The 18863-nt window shown below is 47.2% G+C and overlaps 1 protein-coding gene across 1 annotated transcript in view; it reads right to left on the bottom strand.

Annotated features, from left to right (window-relative positions):
- The window catches only part of LOC139054449 (soma ferritin-like), a 270681-nt gene that overhangs the window by 182443 nt on the left and 69375 nt on the right, over positions 1 to 18863 (bottom strand). Inside the window, exons 3-4 of the mRNA XM_070531429.1 lie at positions 11107 to 11253; positions 10925 to 11050 (exon numbers count right to left, since the gene is read on the bottom strand). Coding sequence (XP_070387530.1) covers positions 10925 to 11050; positions 11107 to 11253 — 273 coding nt within the window. The remainder of the gene's footprint in view (positions 1 to 10924; positions 11051 to 11106; positions 11254 to 18863) is intronic.

Below are 18863 nucleotides of genomic sequence, written 5' to 3'. Positions count from 1 at the left end.
TACGCTGCGCCTTCCTAGCGCCCCAGCATCCAGCGCGCTGCACTGGGCCCATAATCCGGCGCACTGGGTCCCAGTGGCACTGGGTTTTGCAATAGGGATATAGCTTTTCATCTGCGTCTTTTTACGTAACATATCTGGTGGAGGTGGACGTTCCCTCTACCTCGTCACGGAGCTTCGCAGTGGATGGTACGTCGAGCCTTTCTTCATGGCTCCCGGCGATGACAACTCGACTTAGCCGCCTCCGACACCTGCTGCCACTTCGACGACCTACATCCTTCTTCCTACTCCTCGTGATCCTGGCGTATTCTCGGGCAAAGATGGGGAAGGCGTCGAGAACTGGATCAGCCTGTACGAACACGTCAACCGCAATAACCAGTGGCACCCTACCATCATGCTCGCCAACGTAGTCTTTTACCTTGGTGGCACACGTCGAGTTTGGTTTCGGACGCGCGAAGATGAGCTGACCAGTTGGCATTCGCTCAAGCAAAAGCTCCGAGACTTGTTCGGCAACCCCTACGGTCACCAGCTTGCCGCGCAGAAGGCGCCTTCCGGCCATGTGCAGACGTCAACAGAGCCCTATGTCACGTACATTCAGGACGTCTTGCCTCTGTGCCGCAAAGCTGACGCACACATGACTGAGTCAGACAAGGTATTCCACATACTCAAAGGCATTGCCGATGACGCCTTCAACTTGATCGTATTCAACAAAGTCACGACGGTGAATGCAGTTATAAAAGAGTGCCGCCGCCTGGAACTCGCTAAGAGCCGACGTATCGACCAGCAGTGTGCCCGTTTGCCCAACACCCTAGAGACATCTTCCTGTGCCGACGCTACTTGTCCCAACAACACTGGCGATATTACCAGGATCGTCCGGCGTGAGATTGAGGCCGCCTATCGGGCTGCCTTCGACTCCAACCCCACCAACGCACCTGCAATCGAGGTTTCCCTGATCCAGGCAGTTGTGCGCCAGGAGTTCGAAAACATGGGTCTTCACACCATCTGCTCAGCCCATCGCCCTGATACCCACCAGGCTTCTTCGCTTCCGCCCCGTCCCGCATCTTCTTACCCACCACGTTTCCGCAACCCATCTGAATGGCGCACTGCTGACGACAAGCCCATTTGTTTTCACTGTCGTCTAATCGGGCACATTTCTCGGCACTGTCGCGGTCGCTCGACTTCCCCGACCCGGTCTGCTTATACTGCCTACTCTCGCCCCTCAGGTGGCCCTTCTCGTCCCTATGCCGCACGCTCCGATAATGCCACCACTGACTCTCCTGCGCCGAACCGCCCCTATTCTCGTTCACATTCGCCCCAACGACGACAATCTCACTCTCCCCAGCCCCGTCGCTCGTTTTCGCCGACTCCATTCGGATGCCGCTTCCAGCCGGAAAAGTAGATGATGCAGCGCCTTGAGGTGACGCTGCATTGCTCCCTACGCCGCCAAATCCTCTACTGACGTTGCCCACTCATCTGAACCTTCTTGACGTGCAAGTCGACGGTGTTTCTGTATCTGCTCTTTATAGACACTGGGGCGCACTTGTCGGTAATGAGCGCTCACCTTCGTAACCGCCTGAAGAAAATAATCACGCCCGCCACGACGCCTGTTGTCCGTGTCGCCGATGGCGGAACAGCCCCCGTAATTGGTATGTGTGCCGCCCGTGTCTCCTTCGCCGATCGCTCCACAATCGTGCTATCCACCGTCATCGCCCACTGTCCCCACGACATCATCCTCGGCTTAGACTTCCTCTCCGCACTTTCTCCTCTCATCGATTGTTCCGCCAGTACTCTCCGCCTTGACCTGCCTATTCTGGCTCCCGCTGAACCACACCCCAGTCCCCTCAGTTCCGTCTACTTCGTTCGCTTGCCACCTTCGGCACTGACTTACGTTACTTAGTGTCATCCCTACCAGTGCCCGACGGTCACTACACCGTGGCTCCTATGCAAGACGTTCTACTTACACACGAGATCACAGTACCTCATACCGTTTTATCTCTTACGGCTAATTGCGTCTGCCTGCCATTGGTCAATTTTGGCTTGACGACACAAGTGCTGCCACGCGGGATGTCTCTGGCCCAGCTTTGCTCATTCGAGGATCACTCAATATCATCTATTGCAGTAGACGACAGTTCAGCCGATCCTCCTCTACCATCGCAGTCGGCAACTTGTACCATAGCCGCCTTACAAAAATGATTGCGCCCGACATACCGTCCGAGCACGCTCGTGAGCTCTACCGCATTCTGTTTTCCTACCACGATATTTTTGACTTGAACGACCGTCCTTTGGCCCAAACTACAGCTGTTAAACATCGCATTAATACCGGCGATGCCCCTCCCATTCATCGTCGCCCGTATCGAATGTCAATGGCTGAGCGTCAAGTTATTCACGCAGAAGTTCGCAAAATGTTTGTCAAGAACATCGTAGAACCGTCATGTATTCCATGGGCGTCACCTGTTCTACTGGTCAAAAAGATGATGGCTCATGGTGCTTTTGCGTGTATTATCGGCACCTTAACAGGATTACCAAAAAGGACGCGTATCCCCTACCTCGGATCGATGACGCTCTTGACTGCCTCCACGGTGCTTGCCACTTCTCTATTGACCTTCGCTCCGGCTACTGGCAGATTGCCGTGGATGATCTCGACCGCGAGAAGACTGCGTTTGTAATACCCGACGGTCTTTATTAATTCAAAGTGATGCCGTTCGGTCTATATAACGCTCCTGCCACTTTTGAACGCATGATGGACTCCCTTCTTCCCGGTTTCAAATGGTCCACGTGCCTGTGCTACTTGGACGACGTTATAGTATTCTCCCCAACGATCGCTACGCAGCTCGAGCGCCTCTCGGCAGTCCTGAACGCATCGAACTGAACGCATCGAAGTGCCAATTCGGCCATCGCCAGATTACCGTCCTTGGGCATCTCGTTGACGCGAACGAAGTGCAACCGGACCCAGGCAAGATTCACGCTGTTACGCACTTCCCTGTTCCAAAGTGTGTCAAAGATGTGCGGAGCTTCATCGGCCTTTGCTCGTACTTCCGCCATTTCGTGAAACATTTTACAGCCATAGCACGACCACTAACCGAGCTTTTAAAAAAAGACGCCCCTTTCCAGTGGGGCGATAACGAGGCCTCTGCATTCTCGCTTCTAATCGACCTTCTCACAACGCCTCCCGTTCTGGCTCATTTCGTTCCTTCTGCGGCTACCGAAGTCCGTACTGATGACAGCGGTCACGGAATTGGCGCAGAACTGGCACAACGCCAGCGCTGCAACGACCGTGTTATCGCTTACGCCAGCAGGCTCCTCTCACCCGCGGGGCGCAACTATTCCATCACTGAGCGTGAGTGTCTGGTCCTAGTTTAGGTGGTTGCGAAGTTCCGCCCATACTTATATGGCCGACCCTTTTCCGTTGTCACAGATCATCACGCGCTATGCTGGTTATGCTCACTGAAAGATCCTACAGGAAGACTTAGTCACTGGGCCTTACGCCTCCAAGAATATTCTTATACGGTCACCTACAAATGTGGTCGACTACACAAGGACGCTGACTGCCTGTCTCGTTACCCGGTAGACAAGCCTGACGACGCCGACAGTAGTACCGCCACGGGCATTTTCTCTGTCTGCCTTGGCTAACATCGCCGATGAGCAGTACCGCGACCTATCGCTGCGAGTATTGATCGAGCGTGTGCGCTCTACACCTACCGACGCATCCGTTCGCCGATATGTCCTCCAGGGCGGCATTCTGTACCGAAGGAACTTCCTCCCTGACGGCTCTTAATTCTTCTTGTCGTGCCAAAACATCTACGACAGACTGTGCTCTTTGAGATGCACGACGCACCCACTGCAGGACATTTTGGGGTAACCCGCACATACGACCACGTCCGCCGCCGCTTCTATTGGCCTGGTCTCGCGCGCTCCGTCCGACGCTATGTTGCTGCCTGTGATCCCTGCCAGCGTCGGAAAACACCTCAGGTGCTACCTGCTGGTCATCTCCAGCCGATCACCTTCCCTGTGGAACCGTTCTTTCGTGTTGGATTAGATCTCCTCGGTCCCTTTCCCACGTCAGTCTCTGGGAACAAATGGGTAGACGTCGCAACTGATTATGCCACCCGATACGCTATCACGCGAGCTCTCTCTACCAGTTGCGCCACTGACGTCGCGGACTGTATCTTGCGTGACATTATCTTACTTCATGGCGCTCCGCGAGAGCTGCTTACGGACCGTGGTCGTAACTTCCTCTCGAAAGTTATCGCCTACATTGTGTGTTCCTGCTCCACTCAACACAAGGTGACTACCTCGTACCATCCTCAAACTAACGGCCTGACAGAGCGTTTAAACCGTACTCTTACTGATATGCTGTCCAAGTACGTTTCAAAGGAACACCACGACTGGGACGGTGCCCTTCCTTACGTCACACTTGCTTATAATTGTTCCCGGCACGACACCGCCGGATTTTCTCCATTTTATCTACTCTACGGTCGTGTACCGACCTTGCCCTTTGACGGGGCACTTCCTCCTGCTGCGATCTCAACAAGCGAGTATGCGCGCGACGCCATCGCCCTCGCCGACCATGCACGCCAGCTTGCCCGTTCTCGACTGACGGCCTCGCAAACCACTCAGCAGCGTCCGTACAACGCCCGCCTCCATGACGTAGTTTTCGCCTGGTGCGCTCGTGCTCCTGTGGTCGCCCTCTCGTTACGTCGGACTTTCAGAAAAGCTCCTCTCGCGATACACAGGACTCTACCGCGTGCTGCGCCAGGTAACGCCTGTGGCGTACGAAATTGCTCTTGTGAGCTCAACCTCGTCCTCTACTCTGGCGTCTAGTGATGTCGTGCACGTCAGTAGGCTCAAGGCCTTGTACACTGCTTCCCAGTCCGACCTTTAGTCGTTCCGGGACGGTGCTTTTGTCGCCTGGGGTAGTGCTACGGAACAGTGTTTACAATGACAAAGACGCGAGCAGTGAGAAGACGACAACGCCGATTAGAGGCTAGCGCGGGCTGTTGCCTCTTGGCCAAGTGCGGCTTATTCCCTTGTAAGTATACTTGTATATAGCTTTTTGTCTGTGTCTTCCTGCATAACAATATATATAAAGTTCCACATGCAAAGGCTGTGGGATCTTTCCCCACCTGTGGCAAGTTGTGTTTTCATCCACTTTCATTTTCATTAATTTATCGTTTCTTTATTTCATTTATTAAGCACAAGTAATTTCCCTTATGTTGTCCTTGGTGTCAGTGTTTGTTGGCTTCTTATGATATATATAAGTAGAACAAATTCTTTGGGTGCTACTTGTCAAACGTAAAGAACTTGAGCGATGCTTCACGGTAAAGAGGAGCATTTGTTGCCCAGTTTTTCTCACAGTTCCGTGCGTCGATTGAGGATACAGTGCCACTTTCTCGCTTTGTACCACGCTCCGCAACTGCATTGGTGCCCCGCATGGACACGAATGACCTCGCGTCGAAGTATGGTAACACGGTGTTCCAGCAGTGCGAGAATCTGCTGGCCACTATTCGAAAGCCCTGAGATCAGGAAGGTGCTCACCACCTTGGTACTGCCGAGGACACCAAACGGACGACGAGCGTGCCGCAAAAGACAATTCCTCGAACGCTTCAAAAACAGAGGCATTTCAGCTCTACCGGCTGCTACTACCACTACCGGCGGACAAGGAACGCACTATACATCGACCACGAGTGCCAGTGGCAAAGTGCTTGCAGACGATTGTGTGCACCCAGAGGGGTGGCCTTCGTTGCCAGTCACTTGATGTGCCTGGTCCTGCGGGGCGGCGAATGGTCACGGAGTTCTTGGCTCGATCACTCCGTGAATGGCTGCCCGATGCTACCGCGTCATCCTTGCCCGGGCCCTGACCAACGTGCTCGTCGTGCCCGGAGCCGTGGGACGACAAGGGGAGCCGATTTCCGAGAGGGGAGCAAACGCCACGGAGATCGCCCCACCTACGCCGAGGCTGTCAGCCACACGGCGTGCACGCCCAGAAACTGACTGGCCAACCACGTACGGCGTGATCCGGCAACTTTTTGTTCCCGGAGCTGATGAAGTTACGGAAAACAGTTGACAAGAGTGTGTAATTTCAGATGAATGCGTCGAACTTGAACAAATATTTGGCCTCAGACGTGGCACCGAAGGGCATTCAGGTAAAACGGAAGCCAGCAATGGACACTACTGATGAAAACGAAAGAGAGCAGTGGAGTAATGCACTTCGGACGTTGGACAGCGTAGAGCCTCGCAACTTAAGCGTTAGGAGCAGCTGCAATTAAGTCAGTCATGTCTCACGGGATCAGTATCGCTGGAACTGGTAAAATACGATGGAAAGCAAGATGTTAACATCCAAAAACAACAAAGGAAGAAACGCGAGCGTCAGAATATCCCAACAGCCATCAGCAACAATTTTGAATGTTTTAATCTTGAATCCAAACTGGCCGATTATCCCGGAGCAACTAGCGAAAAATAACAGCACACTATGGGCAATGCCTCAAATATTATCAACTTGTGGAGTAGCCGATTGTCCGCCGAATAACTATAAATGTTCTTTCGAATTATCTAACTACTTCTGCAGTGTCTGGAACGACGAATGAGTTACTGAAGAACTAACGCCAAAAGGAATACTTCTATGATCGCACAACTATAGAGAGTAGTCGTGGTTAGCTGCCCGGACTATTTGATGAATCACGGACACCTGGTGTAGGACGCGACAAATACTTGAACATGTACGTTTGCACCGTTAAAAAAATAGACTATAAAGAAGTACGTTAGGCATCGTCTCGTTCGCAGTAACCTATCAAAAGAGAAAGAGCTATCGTTGCAATGACTGAGGAACGACCAAACAATTGTCATTAAGCCGGCGGGGAAGGGTGGTGGTACTTGACCGGAAAGATTATGTAAGTTTCCGTCAATTGCGCTGCTCCATTTTTTTTGCAGAGGCCCCGAGCCATCCTAGAGGGAAATTCGAAAGGGAAACAAAGGCTGTTCTCCCCACTTTGCTCAAGGCAGCGAAGATAACCGATACGACATTCAAAGCGTGAATACCAGGAAACTCCTACGCCGGCTGTTTCTATTTACTACGAAAAACTCTCAAAATAAACAATCCCGGCCAGCCTACCACTTCCAGCACTGGAGCAGGGACTGAGACAATATTCAGCTTTATTGACATTGTCATCAACGACATTACACCCAGTTTTTACACAAGATTTTACACCCAGTGGGCAGGGCAGCAGTAGGAAATAACGATTATCGCTTCTATAACAATATCCAGGTAGGTAACTACTAACTGTCGATGCCGAGCTGTCGATAATCGTTGATGCAGGGTGCCTCACGATAACGCAATCGACACGTGCGGCGTCTTGCGTTCCGTTGTGGACAGCCAGATCATTCTCGAGTAGAGCAGCCGTGACCTGTATCATGAAGCAGAAAGAATTTATAGGCATGTTGCCCTTGCTGATGCCGTAGTGCCCACTCAAGATCTAGGTTTCTGGCGACGCTTTTGTAGTCTTCGGAGGGGTCACGTGATGAGTCGTCGATCCTGTGTATCGCCACGCAGTCTCAGTGTGTGACACTATGAACGGTGCACTTTCGGAGACCCGGCAGCTGTCGATGATCGTTGATGCAGGGCGCCTTACGATAACCCAATCGACACGTGCGGCGTCTTGCGTTCCGTTGTGGACAGCCAGATGATTTCCGAGTAGAACAGCCGTGACCTGTATCATGAAGCAGAAAGAATTTCTAGGCATGTTGCCCTTGCTGCTGCCGCAGTGCCCTCTTGCATGATGCCAGAGTTAGCGCAAAGTATGAAGTCTACTTCATTTCTAGTCTCGCCGTTCGGGCTCCTCCACGTCCACTTTCGGCTATCCCACTGGCAGAAGAAGGTATTCATTATTCGCATATTATTCTGTTCCGCAAACTCTACTAATAACTCTCCCCTGCTATTCCTAGTGCCTATGCCATATTCCGCCACTGCCTTGTCTGCAGCCTGCTTCTTGCCTACCTTGGCATTGATGTCGCCCATCAGTACAGTGTATTTTGTTTTGACTTTACCCATCGCGGATCCCACGTCTTCATAGAAGCTTTCGACTTCCTGGTCATCATGACTGGATGTAGGGGCGTAGATCTGTACAACCTTCATTTTGTACCTCTTAGTGAGTTTCACAACGAGACCTGCCACCCTCTCCTTAATGCTATAGAATTCCTGTATGTTACCAGCTATATTCTTATTAATCAGGAATTTGACTCCTAGTTCTCGTCTCTCCACTAGGCCCCTGTAGCACAGGACGTGCCCGCTTTTTAGCACTGTATATGCTTCTTTTGGCCTCCTAACTTCACTGAGCCCTATTATATCCCATTTACTGCCCTCTAAATCCTCCAATACCACTGCTAGACTCGCCTCACTACATAACGTTCTAGCGTTAAACGTTGCCAGGTTCATATTCCAATGGCGGCCTGCCCGGAGACAGGGATTCTTAGCACCCTCTGCTGCGTCGCAGGTCTGACCGCCGCCGTGGTCAGCTGCTTCGCAGCTGCTGGACTGAGGGCCGGGGTTTGATTGTTGTGTTCATATAGGAGGTTGTGGCCAAGTACTGCACCAGGGTGGCCAATCCTGCTCTGGTGAGGGAGTGTGTTACTGGTTCTGGTCACCGGGATCAGGCCACACTCCAGGCCTGTTTATGGAATTTTATCAACACGCGGATTTTTTTTAAATATCCGGTGGAAAATTGCGCGGCACCGGGATTCGGACCACGGACCTCTTGCACGCGAGGCGGGTGTTCTACCTCTACGCCACCGCTGCACAAGTGGAGCGGTGGCGTAGAAGTGCAGCTCTTAATACACAATTACAGCTTACGACAAACAAATCCAAGTACTGGGTACAATGATCTTCCAACAAGTACAACTCCTTTCATTGTTCAATTTGTTCAATTTTTTTTCTTTTAATAACCTCACAAGTTAAAATAGCGGATTTCTCAATCTCTAGAAAAAGGTGAATAAATAATAAAGCAGATAAATTGGTGTGACTTCGCTGGTGCAAGTTTCCCTAGCAGACGACGAGGTCACCAGACGACCACAGCAGATATGACGAGGATTGGAGTGGTTGACCAGGGTATCTGTGGACTCAGGCTGCTGTTGAACTTGAGCAAAATGACGTCACTCACTTTTTCCCCTGCGCTTTCTCTGATGTTCACTGCATCTTTCCTAGTCTCCCATAAGGCAACGTTGCCACCACTTGGAAAACCGTCCAAGGTAATTTCTTACGCGTGAACCGAGCCAAGTTTTACTACGAGGCTCACACCTGTGCCGCCGCGTGAGTACTATACAGCTGCGTATTCACTTGTGGTTTTGAAAAATACGGTAAAGACCGATCGCGTTCGTTCCCTTAATGTTTATTAAGTTTAATGAGTGTAATTATCCGTTTCTTTGAATGTTCGCTATCGGCGGCTAGAGCTCGCTCTTTTGCGACGCACCTGCTAGGGAGCTGTAGTTTCATTTGATTTTGTCGGAGGCATTGAATTCTTGTTTTAAGCGGAGTGTTCGACCGACAGCTTCGCCTCTCTTGTTCTCGCTGTGTGTTTGATCCCTAAGCCTAGATGACAAACATCGTGCAAGAATTTTCCTCTGTAAACCAGCTTCGTCGAGCTTTGCGAATTAAGCGAACCATCTCAACGCTATGTAAGTATATGTCTTGGCCGGATACCGAAAATATTTCTCGCGTGGTCGCTTAAAATAGTATTCGAATTGCGCAAGCTGAAAGCAGGTACAGTACCTCATACATGCTCGTTCCTTCAACGAATTGCAGCTCTCAATTATACAACTTGGCTTTGCCCACTTTCCACTATCTTTCTGCTTTCATGCACGCGCTAGGACTCATCACTGACTCTGTTTTTACTAAATTCACAAGCTCTTGCGGCAGCTTGGTGCAACATGCGAGGTAGGGAAGCATTTGAGGAATTGTCCAAGAAAGCAGGTGAGATTTATTACAAGAGCTTTAAAAAAATGCGGGTTACGTACACAGCTAACGTGGACGCACCATTTTCGTGGTTATGATATACTGGACACGTCTTGCGAATCATTCAAGGAAAGGAGTTACAGCCTAAACAACACGACGTGACTGAGGCAGACGAAGCGCAGCCACGCTCCGTTGTTTGGGCTGTTACTCGTTCTCTTCAGACATGTACAGACCGGCCCAAGTAGTACGTTTTTGCAGTTTTTGTCTGTGAGATATAGAAGCAGGCGACGCGCCTTCCGCCTGAACGATGACACATTCAGCTGTGGCCCAAAGGCTGTGCAGTTGTTGACTGGATTTTCGGCTGCTTTGGGCACTTTGGGATGTGCGTGAACATTCTCACCTACAAGAGATTTCTGTGCCTACTCTATGTGCTAGAAATTAAAGCAAGACTCTCAATTATCTTGCATTTCCTTCGTATACAATCCTGTCGAGGCGCTCAGCTAGACTAGTCGAAATCATTGTTTTCTGGTGGCCTTGCGCGGCCCACCAATGATTTCTAAGTAGAATTGTTTAATGGCAATACCTACTAATTAAGTGCCTGGGAAGAACCGAACGGACAGACACCTGATCAATCGTGACGCTTGCTGGTTCAAAACGCGAAAAATGAACTTGTAGAGATAAATGAGTGAGAAATTATCATGCACGACAATATTTACGTTCTACGCATGTTTACAAACTATTCTTTATTATGTTTTCACATCATCAAACCTGAATAAAGTGTGCTTGATGATTTGTGGATGCAACAGGTTTCAAGGAAAAATCACTATTACGAAGGATAGAGGAACCGCTGCAATGCATTTTCCCTGTATTTGATACCAATAAAGGAAGCACACCGACTGCTCATGTACACGGGCACCAAGTAAAACAAGTATTTGGCGCGCCCTGCTTTCCCGGCGAGCTAAGGAAGCGAGGCAGGCTGCTTCATACCTGCGGGTCCTGGCTGTCGTCGGCGAGCCGGTGCAGATCGTGCAGCCTGTTGGTGACGCGGTGCTCCAGGGCGAGCGCCGCCTGCAGGGCGTCCAGGACGCTCATCCAGGTGGCCGTGGCCGGCATCTGCGAAGTGCGCGGCTCAGAAGAGCAGGCGCGGGCACCGAAGCGCGCATACTCACGTCCACGTTCACGGCCGACACAGTGCCCCCGCGCAGGTTCACGTAGTCGACGAGCTTCTGCGCGTGTTCGCGCTCCTCGCTCGACTGGTCGCGGAAGAAGCGTGCGAACCCGTTGCGGGCCACCTTGTTGTTGGCCAGATGTGCGGCCTGCGTGGGAAACCACATGGTGACCAAATTACACTGCTTGAAATAAGAGTCGTCGTTCAAGCAAGCTCTCGTGACAGCATGCTGCAAAGAGTTCAGGGAATCCTGCAGCAGTTATAAGTAATGTTTCCAGCAGTGCTTTCACCGTATAAAAGGATGGCCATAAACCTTCTGTCATCAAAAAACACGCTTTGTCTGCAACGCACCAGACTTAACGTCGACGGCGCACTCGTCAAGGGAACGTGAGAAAAGCCAGGATAGATTGAAAATTTTGGCGAGGTACGTTTAAGGAATTATATCACCACTCTTTCGCACAATTTGACCTTCCTCTACCAAGGGTCACACCAGCCACAGTATTGAGCAAATGATTCACTTAGACATTCACAACTGTCGAGTGAATTGCATGGAATCGACAGTCGTTAGCATCGCTGGCAATTAAGAGGAAGCGTTAGCTCGGGAGCTCCTTTCTAACTAAATGTAAAAGAACTCGTTTTTTTTTGGCAACAAAGGCACCGAATTTGGCAACGTTTGTTGCATTTAAAAGGAAAGCTTGGAATCTAGTGACTGTTTGTCTCGATTGTCTCGATCTAGATCGTCAAATGTTTTATTAAAAAATGGAAGAAATCGTGAATTTTCAGGAAACGAGACTATCACGTTTACAACCCTCTAACTCAGCAATGAAAAGTAATATCACTATTTTGTGAATCGCATCTAATAGTACTTCTAAAGCGGACAGAAGGGATATGTTATACATGAATCTAAAAAAAAGTTGCTACTATGAAAATGCAGGTTTTGCAGAACCATTGTACACAACGAAACCAATTCACGTAAGACAAATTGATATGTAGAATTTGTCTTCTTTGAATGATCTAATGGACGCCGTTTACAGAACCGCAATATCTGCGCTTGATTCAGAGCTATAAAACTGTAAACTGTTTTCATTTTTTTTGAACTTTCGAATTTTCGAAAAATGTTTTAAGAAAATTCAGGCCCTAAATCGAAATTATGCTTCCAACAGTCACTAGAATATAATGTTCTCACCCAAAAGCGACAGACTTCAATAAAGTCGGTGCAAGGGTTATCTCAGAAAAACGTATCTACGTTTTACCTCTATTTGAATAGGCCGAGTCGGAGTTTGGTCCGAGCGAAAGCTTCCTCTTAAGGTTAAATCTTAATAAAACCAAGAGCATGCTTTTTTTCACTATTTGTTCGAGACAGAGCGGCGAAGAGCGATCCCCCGAGGGATTCGCGCATGAATATGGACCAATAAGAAAGCAATAACAAAGCGAAGCAATAATGGACTGTAAAGCCTCGGGCATCATAAAATGTACTTAATTCTTAGTGCGCCTGTGATTAGGATCCTGCGGCACAGATTGCATGAAGGAAGGAACGCCAGCAACAAGTCTTATTGCTTCGCTGACGTTGAGTGCAAGAACCACTGACACAAGAGCATGCACGGCAGGTTGCACTGTGTGAATGCACTGGTTTTTTGTGAAAAGTTGAAAACCCAGCATCAACCCAAACGGTAGAGAATAACACAGCCATTCGTGCATTTCAGCATCCTGCAGGGAAGAATGCCGAAAACAGGCACACAAACCGTCATTACTTGTGCGTCTAGATTGCTCTCCTGCGGGAATCAAACTTGTCTGGAGCAATCGAGCAGCTAGCTGACGGCTGTAGAAGCGCCGCCTCTCAGTAGCTGCTGGGTTCGAGATATGTTGAATACGAGCGCCAGAAACCTGCATGCGGCATGCACACTCGCGGCCAAACTCGACTGGTCAATTTTGTCATAACAGACAGTCAAGTTAGTTTTTTTTTACTGCTTGCTATCGCCTGTGCAACAGCGCCGTGCGTGATAAGTGCGGATTTGCGCCGTTATGCCAGCGTTAGCTCCGACAACGACACGCGATTCAACATAAAGAATGGCAATAATTAATCTGCACCACACTTCATGATCGCGTCAACGCCAATTAGCACATGAAGTGATAGACACCAAAAACGACTGACGCGAGCACTCTTTTTCGCGACGGCTCCACGGTCGACCGCGAGCGATCGCTGCAATGGGTCTCGTATTCGCAATGAGACAGATCACCCAGCGGGAACTGTGAGCCGAGTCTTGAAAGCGTACGGTGAAGAAGGTCGCATCGAAGACGTTTCATGTGGTCATCCTGTGGTCACATGTGGGAGACCTGCTGACTGTGGCCGCCTCAGTAGCAGATCCTTTTCTAACTGCTAAGGAGACTAGGGATTAGCTCGGTGGGACAAGTGTCAGCCTGCCAACGATAAGGCTCTGAGAAGCTGGCCTTCACAGTAGGGTTGCCTACCAAAAGACGTTGCTGGAAAAATCGCACAGCAGGGCTCGCCTTGAGTTTGCCTCCACATGTGACTCGTGTAGTCCCAACAATTGGCACGCGGTTGTCTTCACATATGAAGCGTCATTTTGCACCCGGTGGAGCGGTCAGTGAAGAGTCTGGCGGCCGGAAAGGTGTCAGTAAGTTGGGAAAAATTTCGTTAGGTGCTGCTATCTTGATCAAGTCGGTTTTCTTGCGTTATGTTACAAGGTCAAGATATGAAATTTCGGCTTTCTATTTACCAGTACGATATAAGTTTAAGCTGTAAGTTGTATTATTTTCGTTGCTCGAACTACTGTGGTGCAGTGCCATTTGCCTTGTCCTTTTAATTTATTTATTTATTTATTTATTAGTTACCTGCATCGCCCCGTTGGGCATTACAGCAGGTAGGTTACAAACTTGAATCAATACATCAACAAATTATTTCAACGCGTGGTAAAAAGCATCATTTTCTGTAATATATACAATGGTCGATGGCAAACTGTTCCAATCTCGAACAGTTCTAACAAAAAAAGAATAACGGAAGACGTCACCCCTACAAGAAAATTCCCTGACCTTCAAACAGTGGTCAAGTCACCTAGATATATAGTGTGGTGCTTGGATATATTTGTCGCGGTTTATGCCTGTTTTAGAATAATAAATGTCGTGGAAAAATTTTAATCCAATATGCCTTCTACGATCCTTCAGCTCTTGCCATTTAAGTTTAAGTTTACTTTCTGTCATGCTAAGCTGCCGGCTATAATTACCAAGAACAAATCTAACTGCCCTATTCTGGATTTTTTCTAATTTGTTTATAAGTTCAGATGCGTGTGGGTCCCAACAAACCCATCCATATTCAAGTATTGAACGTACATGACTAAAGTACAACTGCGTCTTCAAGTTACTCGGTAAATGACTAAAATTGCGCCGCAAGAATCCCAAAGCTGATGCTGCCTTATTTCCAATATAGCTAAAATGCTTGTTCCATCGTAAATCAGAAGTAAAAAACACACCTAGATATTTAAATTCCTTGCTTACTTTTAGAGTTGAATCATGAATTCAATACCTATAGGGATGATTAGCTCGTTTTCTTGTAAAGGTGACGTGAACAGTCTTATTTATATTTAATGACATATCCCAACGCACACACCAGTCTGCGATAGTGTTTAGGTCAACTTGCAGGATTTGTGAGTCGGAAATGGCATCTACGACTCTATAAACAACACAATCATCGGCAAACATCCTGAATGGAGACTGTATACCAGCTGAAATATCATTAATATACAACAAAAACAATAGTGGCCCCAACTCGCGATTATTTTGTCTGTGTCTACAGCATGATAGTTAATTACTTTATGCACCCTTATCACCATACCAACGTGCCACTCTCGTAATTTGTTTGCAAAATCACGTCCAGCTTGTTCACATGGCGTAAGCCGGAATCTGTATAAGAAATAGTGTGACTTTTTACTTAAGATATAGCAAGATAATCACCTCGTACTACCTTGCAAACGCTTTGAAGCCCTTCAACTCGGACTACAGGCAACACGTAAGCTACACGGAAAGCCCGTGAAGTGCAGTCAATAGTGCCACATTGAGTTTGCTTCATTAGCGTGAGCATAACAGCCTCGTTTTCTCCGCTCACTGCCGACAGAGTTCAATTATTTTGAGCACTCGCCTTTAAGTTTTCTTATACAGGATTTTAACACTTGTGTTAAAAGCCTTCGAATAAATAGCCTCCAAATAAGTTTTTAATACAGGAAATTGATGGTTGTTTGGAATAATACGGCGTTAAAAAAATCTTAAACGAATGGCAAACCTCGGCTTTTACATTCAGTGGCTCCGATACACCTATATGCTTTCAAAAACCATGTAACTTACTCCAATAAGATCTTTGAAATCATTGAATTAATTTTGAAAAGTGCAGAGGAAATTATGTGTAATGCTTGCTTCGATCCCTGCTTCAGAAGCAGCAAGTACTGACTCAATAAAACTGTAATTGACTTTTTTTTCTCTTTTTCTGTTTATGAAAAGTGTAGATGGTGTGAGTGCATTGTGGGGAAGGTGAAAAGGTGTCATCAGTGCTTTGTGCAGTCGGCATGCTTAAACTGCTCGAATCCCTTCAGCTTCTACTAAAATGTTTCTTGCTGTGATGCTATAATTTGTAGTCAGGGCAAAGATATACTCAAATCTTTGTGTGCTTGTGTTTATCTTGTGTAGGTAAGGCGTTACGGCAAATGTATTCGCTCAAATGGTCCGTTCCTTGTTATGCTGCCGTGCCCAAGGCAGCTGTGACCTGTACTGTGTGATTTCGCAATGCACGTGGTGGAATTACTGCTACTGGCTGGAGGCGTCGAAACAAACCCCGGCCCAGATCTTGAACAGATCTCCAGACAGCTCGAGGCGATTGCCGGAGACATAGAAAGCATTAAAGAAGATCGACTAACTTCAACTGAAGCGAAACTGGAAAACATGGCTTCCCTTGACAAAAAAAAAAAAATGTTTGACGGCATTAACCAGGTCACGAACTTGCAGAAGGTTGTTTCCTCGCTTGAAATAAAGCTGGATGATTTGGAAAATCGCTCGAGACGGTCTAATCTTTTAGTTTACGGAATTACAGAAGAAGAAGAAGACAGTCAATCCCTTGAACACACTTTTAAGGAAAGCATTGCCAAAGAACATTCTTGAAATTCAACCTGTGGCCATTGAAGGCATTCATAGGTTAGGAAAACCTTCACCCGAGAAAACCAGGCCTGTAATACTAAACTTCTTGACTTCCGTGAAAAGACTCTTGTGCTAAAGACCTGTCGCAAACTTAAAAATACTGAATACGCGATCAGTGAAGGCTTCTCTGTCCGAGCACGCGACATAAGGAAAAAACTGTGCGTTAGTGTAAAATCAATGAAAGATTCCGGTGCAAAGGTTGCGCTCGTTTACGATAAAGTCCGAATCAATGGAGAATTGTTTCAGTGGGATGAAGATAAGAACTGCCGGGTACCTATAAAGGCACAGACATGTGCGAGTAAAAGCTAAAAAACCAGCAAGGAATTGGACCACACCTACGCCCCCGACCGCCCCAAAAACGAAACAAATAGCCTATGCAAACGTAAATGCGTGTGGTATCCTGAATAAGCTTGACGCACTAGAGTCTCTTCTTATCAGCCTAGAGCCTGACTTTATGGCGATTACAGAAACGTGGCTTACAGATGACCAACAGGACAAAGAAATAGCCCCACCCGGCTATGTGATTGTGCGGAAAGATAGATCAACGCGAGGGGGAGGAGTGGCTTTACTATTAAATAAAAAAAATTCTTTCACTGTCTTACCAGAAGTCGACAATGCCGAAGCACTTTTTTGCAAACTCAGTTTTGGTGCGACCACTATCAGTGTAGGTTGTGATCCTTCTTGGGGATTTCAACCTTCCAGATATCGACTGGCCAACCATGTGTTATCGCTCTCCTTGTTCAGAAATCCTTTTTGATATTATGCTTAGTTTTGACTTGTCACAAATTGTCAACGAGCCCACACGTGTTCAAGGCAATGCACCTAACATTCTTGACCTCATCTTTCTGAGCAATGACTTTTCGATCGAAAAACCTAACTTAGCAGTGCTAGATAGAATATCAGATCACAAATTAACATTATGTACTACTCCCATTTGGGCCGCAACAAATCCTTCTATTTCGAAAACTAGTTATCCAGACTTTACAACAGCTGACGACTCAAGCATAGTTAATTTCTTAGTTTTGGAGTATCTGTCATTTGATGAACTGGCTAATTCTTCAGGCACTGATACAGACGCATTATGGCAAAGGTATAAAGCCGTGGTATCCCATTGCCTGAATAACAATATACCAACAAAAACCAAACGAATAAATAGAAATAACCAATTGATAACAGGTGATGTCATTCATGCGAAGCGCAAAGTGAAGCGACTAAGAAAATTGCTCAAAACCAAAAAAGGTCCTCAACATAAACGCAAACTCACCTGTGCTGTCAATGAAATGAAAGCAAAGATTAGTACAGCGACAGCACATTTCTTTTCTGTTATGCTTCCTAAGTTCTTAAAACATTTCCCTGGAAAGTTTTGGAAGTATGTTAGGCCCCCAAAACAAAACAACACTCTCAATTTTTAGGAGCAAAATTTATGTTTTGCAAATTCATTAAATACATAGTTCCAGTCTGTGTTCACTGCTGACGATGGTTGCATTCCGGAGGTGAATCACTACAACCAGAGTCCACTAGACATGCCAACAGTAACTGAGTCAGGAGTGCTCAACTTATTACTATCAATAGGCACAAAAAAAAGGAAACGGCCCGGACAATATTCCCAACACTTTCCTTCAAAGATATGCCGAAGTCAACGCGAAATATCTACATCTAATGTTTAACAAATCTTTATCAACATGTAGCCTTGCAAAGGAATGGAAAATAGCGATAGTTATCCCCGTTCATAAAGGAGGAAGCAAAAGTGATGTCGGTAATTAGAGACGAATATCGCTAACGCCCACAGTAGGAAAATTATTAGAAAATATGATACTAAAGCATATCACGGGCTATCTAGAGCAAGCACTAATATTATCGCCTATCCAGCATGGTTTCCGGCGGGGACTTTCAACCATAACCCAATTACTTGAATTAACGCATGACTTATCTCAAAGCATTGATAATCACAAACAAGTTGACTTAACAGCCTTAGATTTTTCGAAGGCATTTGATAGAGTAACCAATCAAAAGCTAATTAGCAAACTGAAAACAACTTTAGACAATGGTTCTATTGTCAATTGGATTGAAGATTACTTAACCAACCGGCTTCAGTATGTTGTTGTTAACAATGAAATTTCTTCCATTGCAAAAGTTACATCGGGGGTGCCTCATGGGTGCATCCTTGCTCCCACTTTATTCCTTATTTTTATTAATAAGTTGCCCTCTAGCATCCGCGTTAAAATGAAGCTAACTGAATGAAATTAACTCTATGAAAGATCACGTTGATTTAAACAGCGGCCTCCATGATGTAGTGAAGTGGAGTAAAAAGTGGCAGATGGAACTGAACATTAAAAAAACTGCCCTTTTATCTATAACCCGCAAAAAACATAGGTCGGACTTCCACTACGCTATCAATAACATACCACTCACGCGAGTTCATGAGCACAAATATCTTGGCTTGATCATTTCACATGACCTAAGATGGGAATCGTATGTTAACATTATCATACCATCTGCTTTAAAACGGCTGTTCTTCCTGAGAAGAAAACTTCGAGCTGCGCCGCCGGAAATTAAACT

This window comes from Dermacentor albipictus, chromosome 1, assembly GCF_038994185.2.
Source record: "Dermacentor albipictus isolate Rhodes 1998 colony chromosome 1, USDA_Dalb.pri_finalv2, whole genome shotgun sequence".
NCBI classification, from domain to species: domain Eukaryota; kingdom Metazoa; phylum Arthropoda; class Arachnida; order Ixodida; family Ixodidae; genus Dermacentor; species Dermacentor albipictus.
The sequence above is the reverse complement of the archived record's forward strand: the minus strand, read 5'-3'. Positions and strand labels throughout refer to the sequence as shown.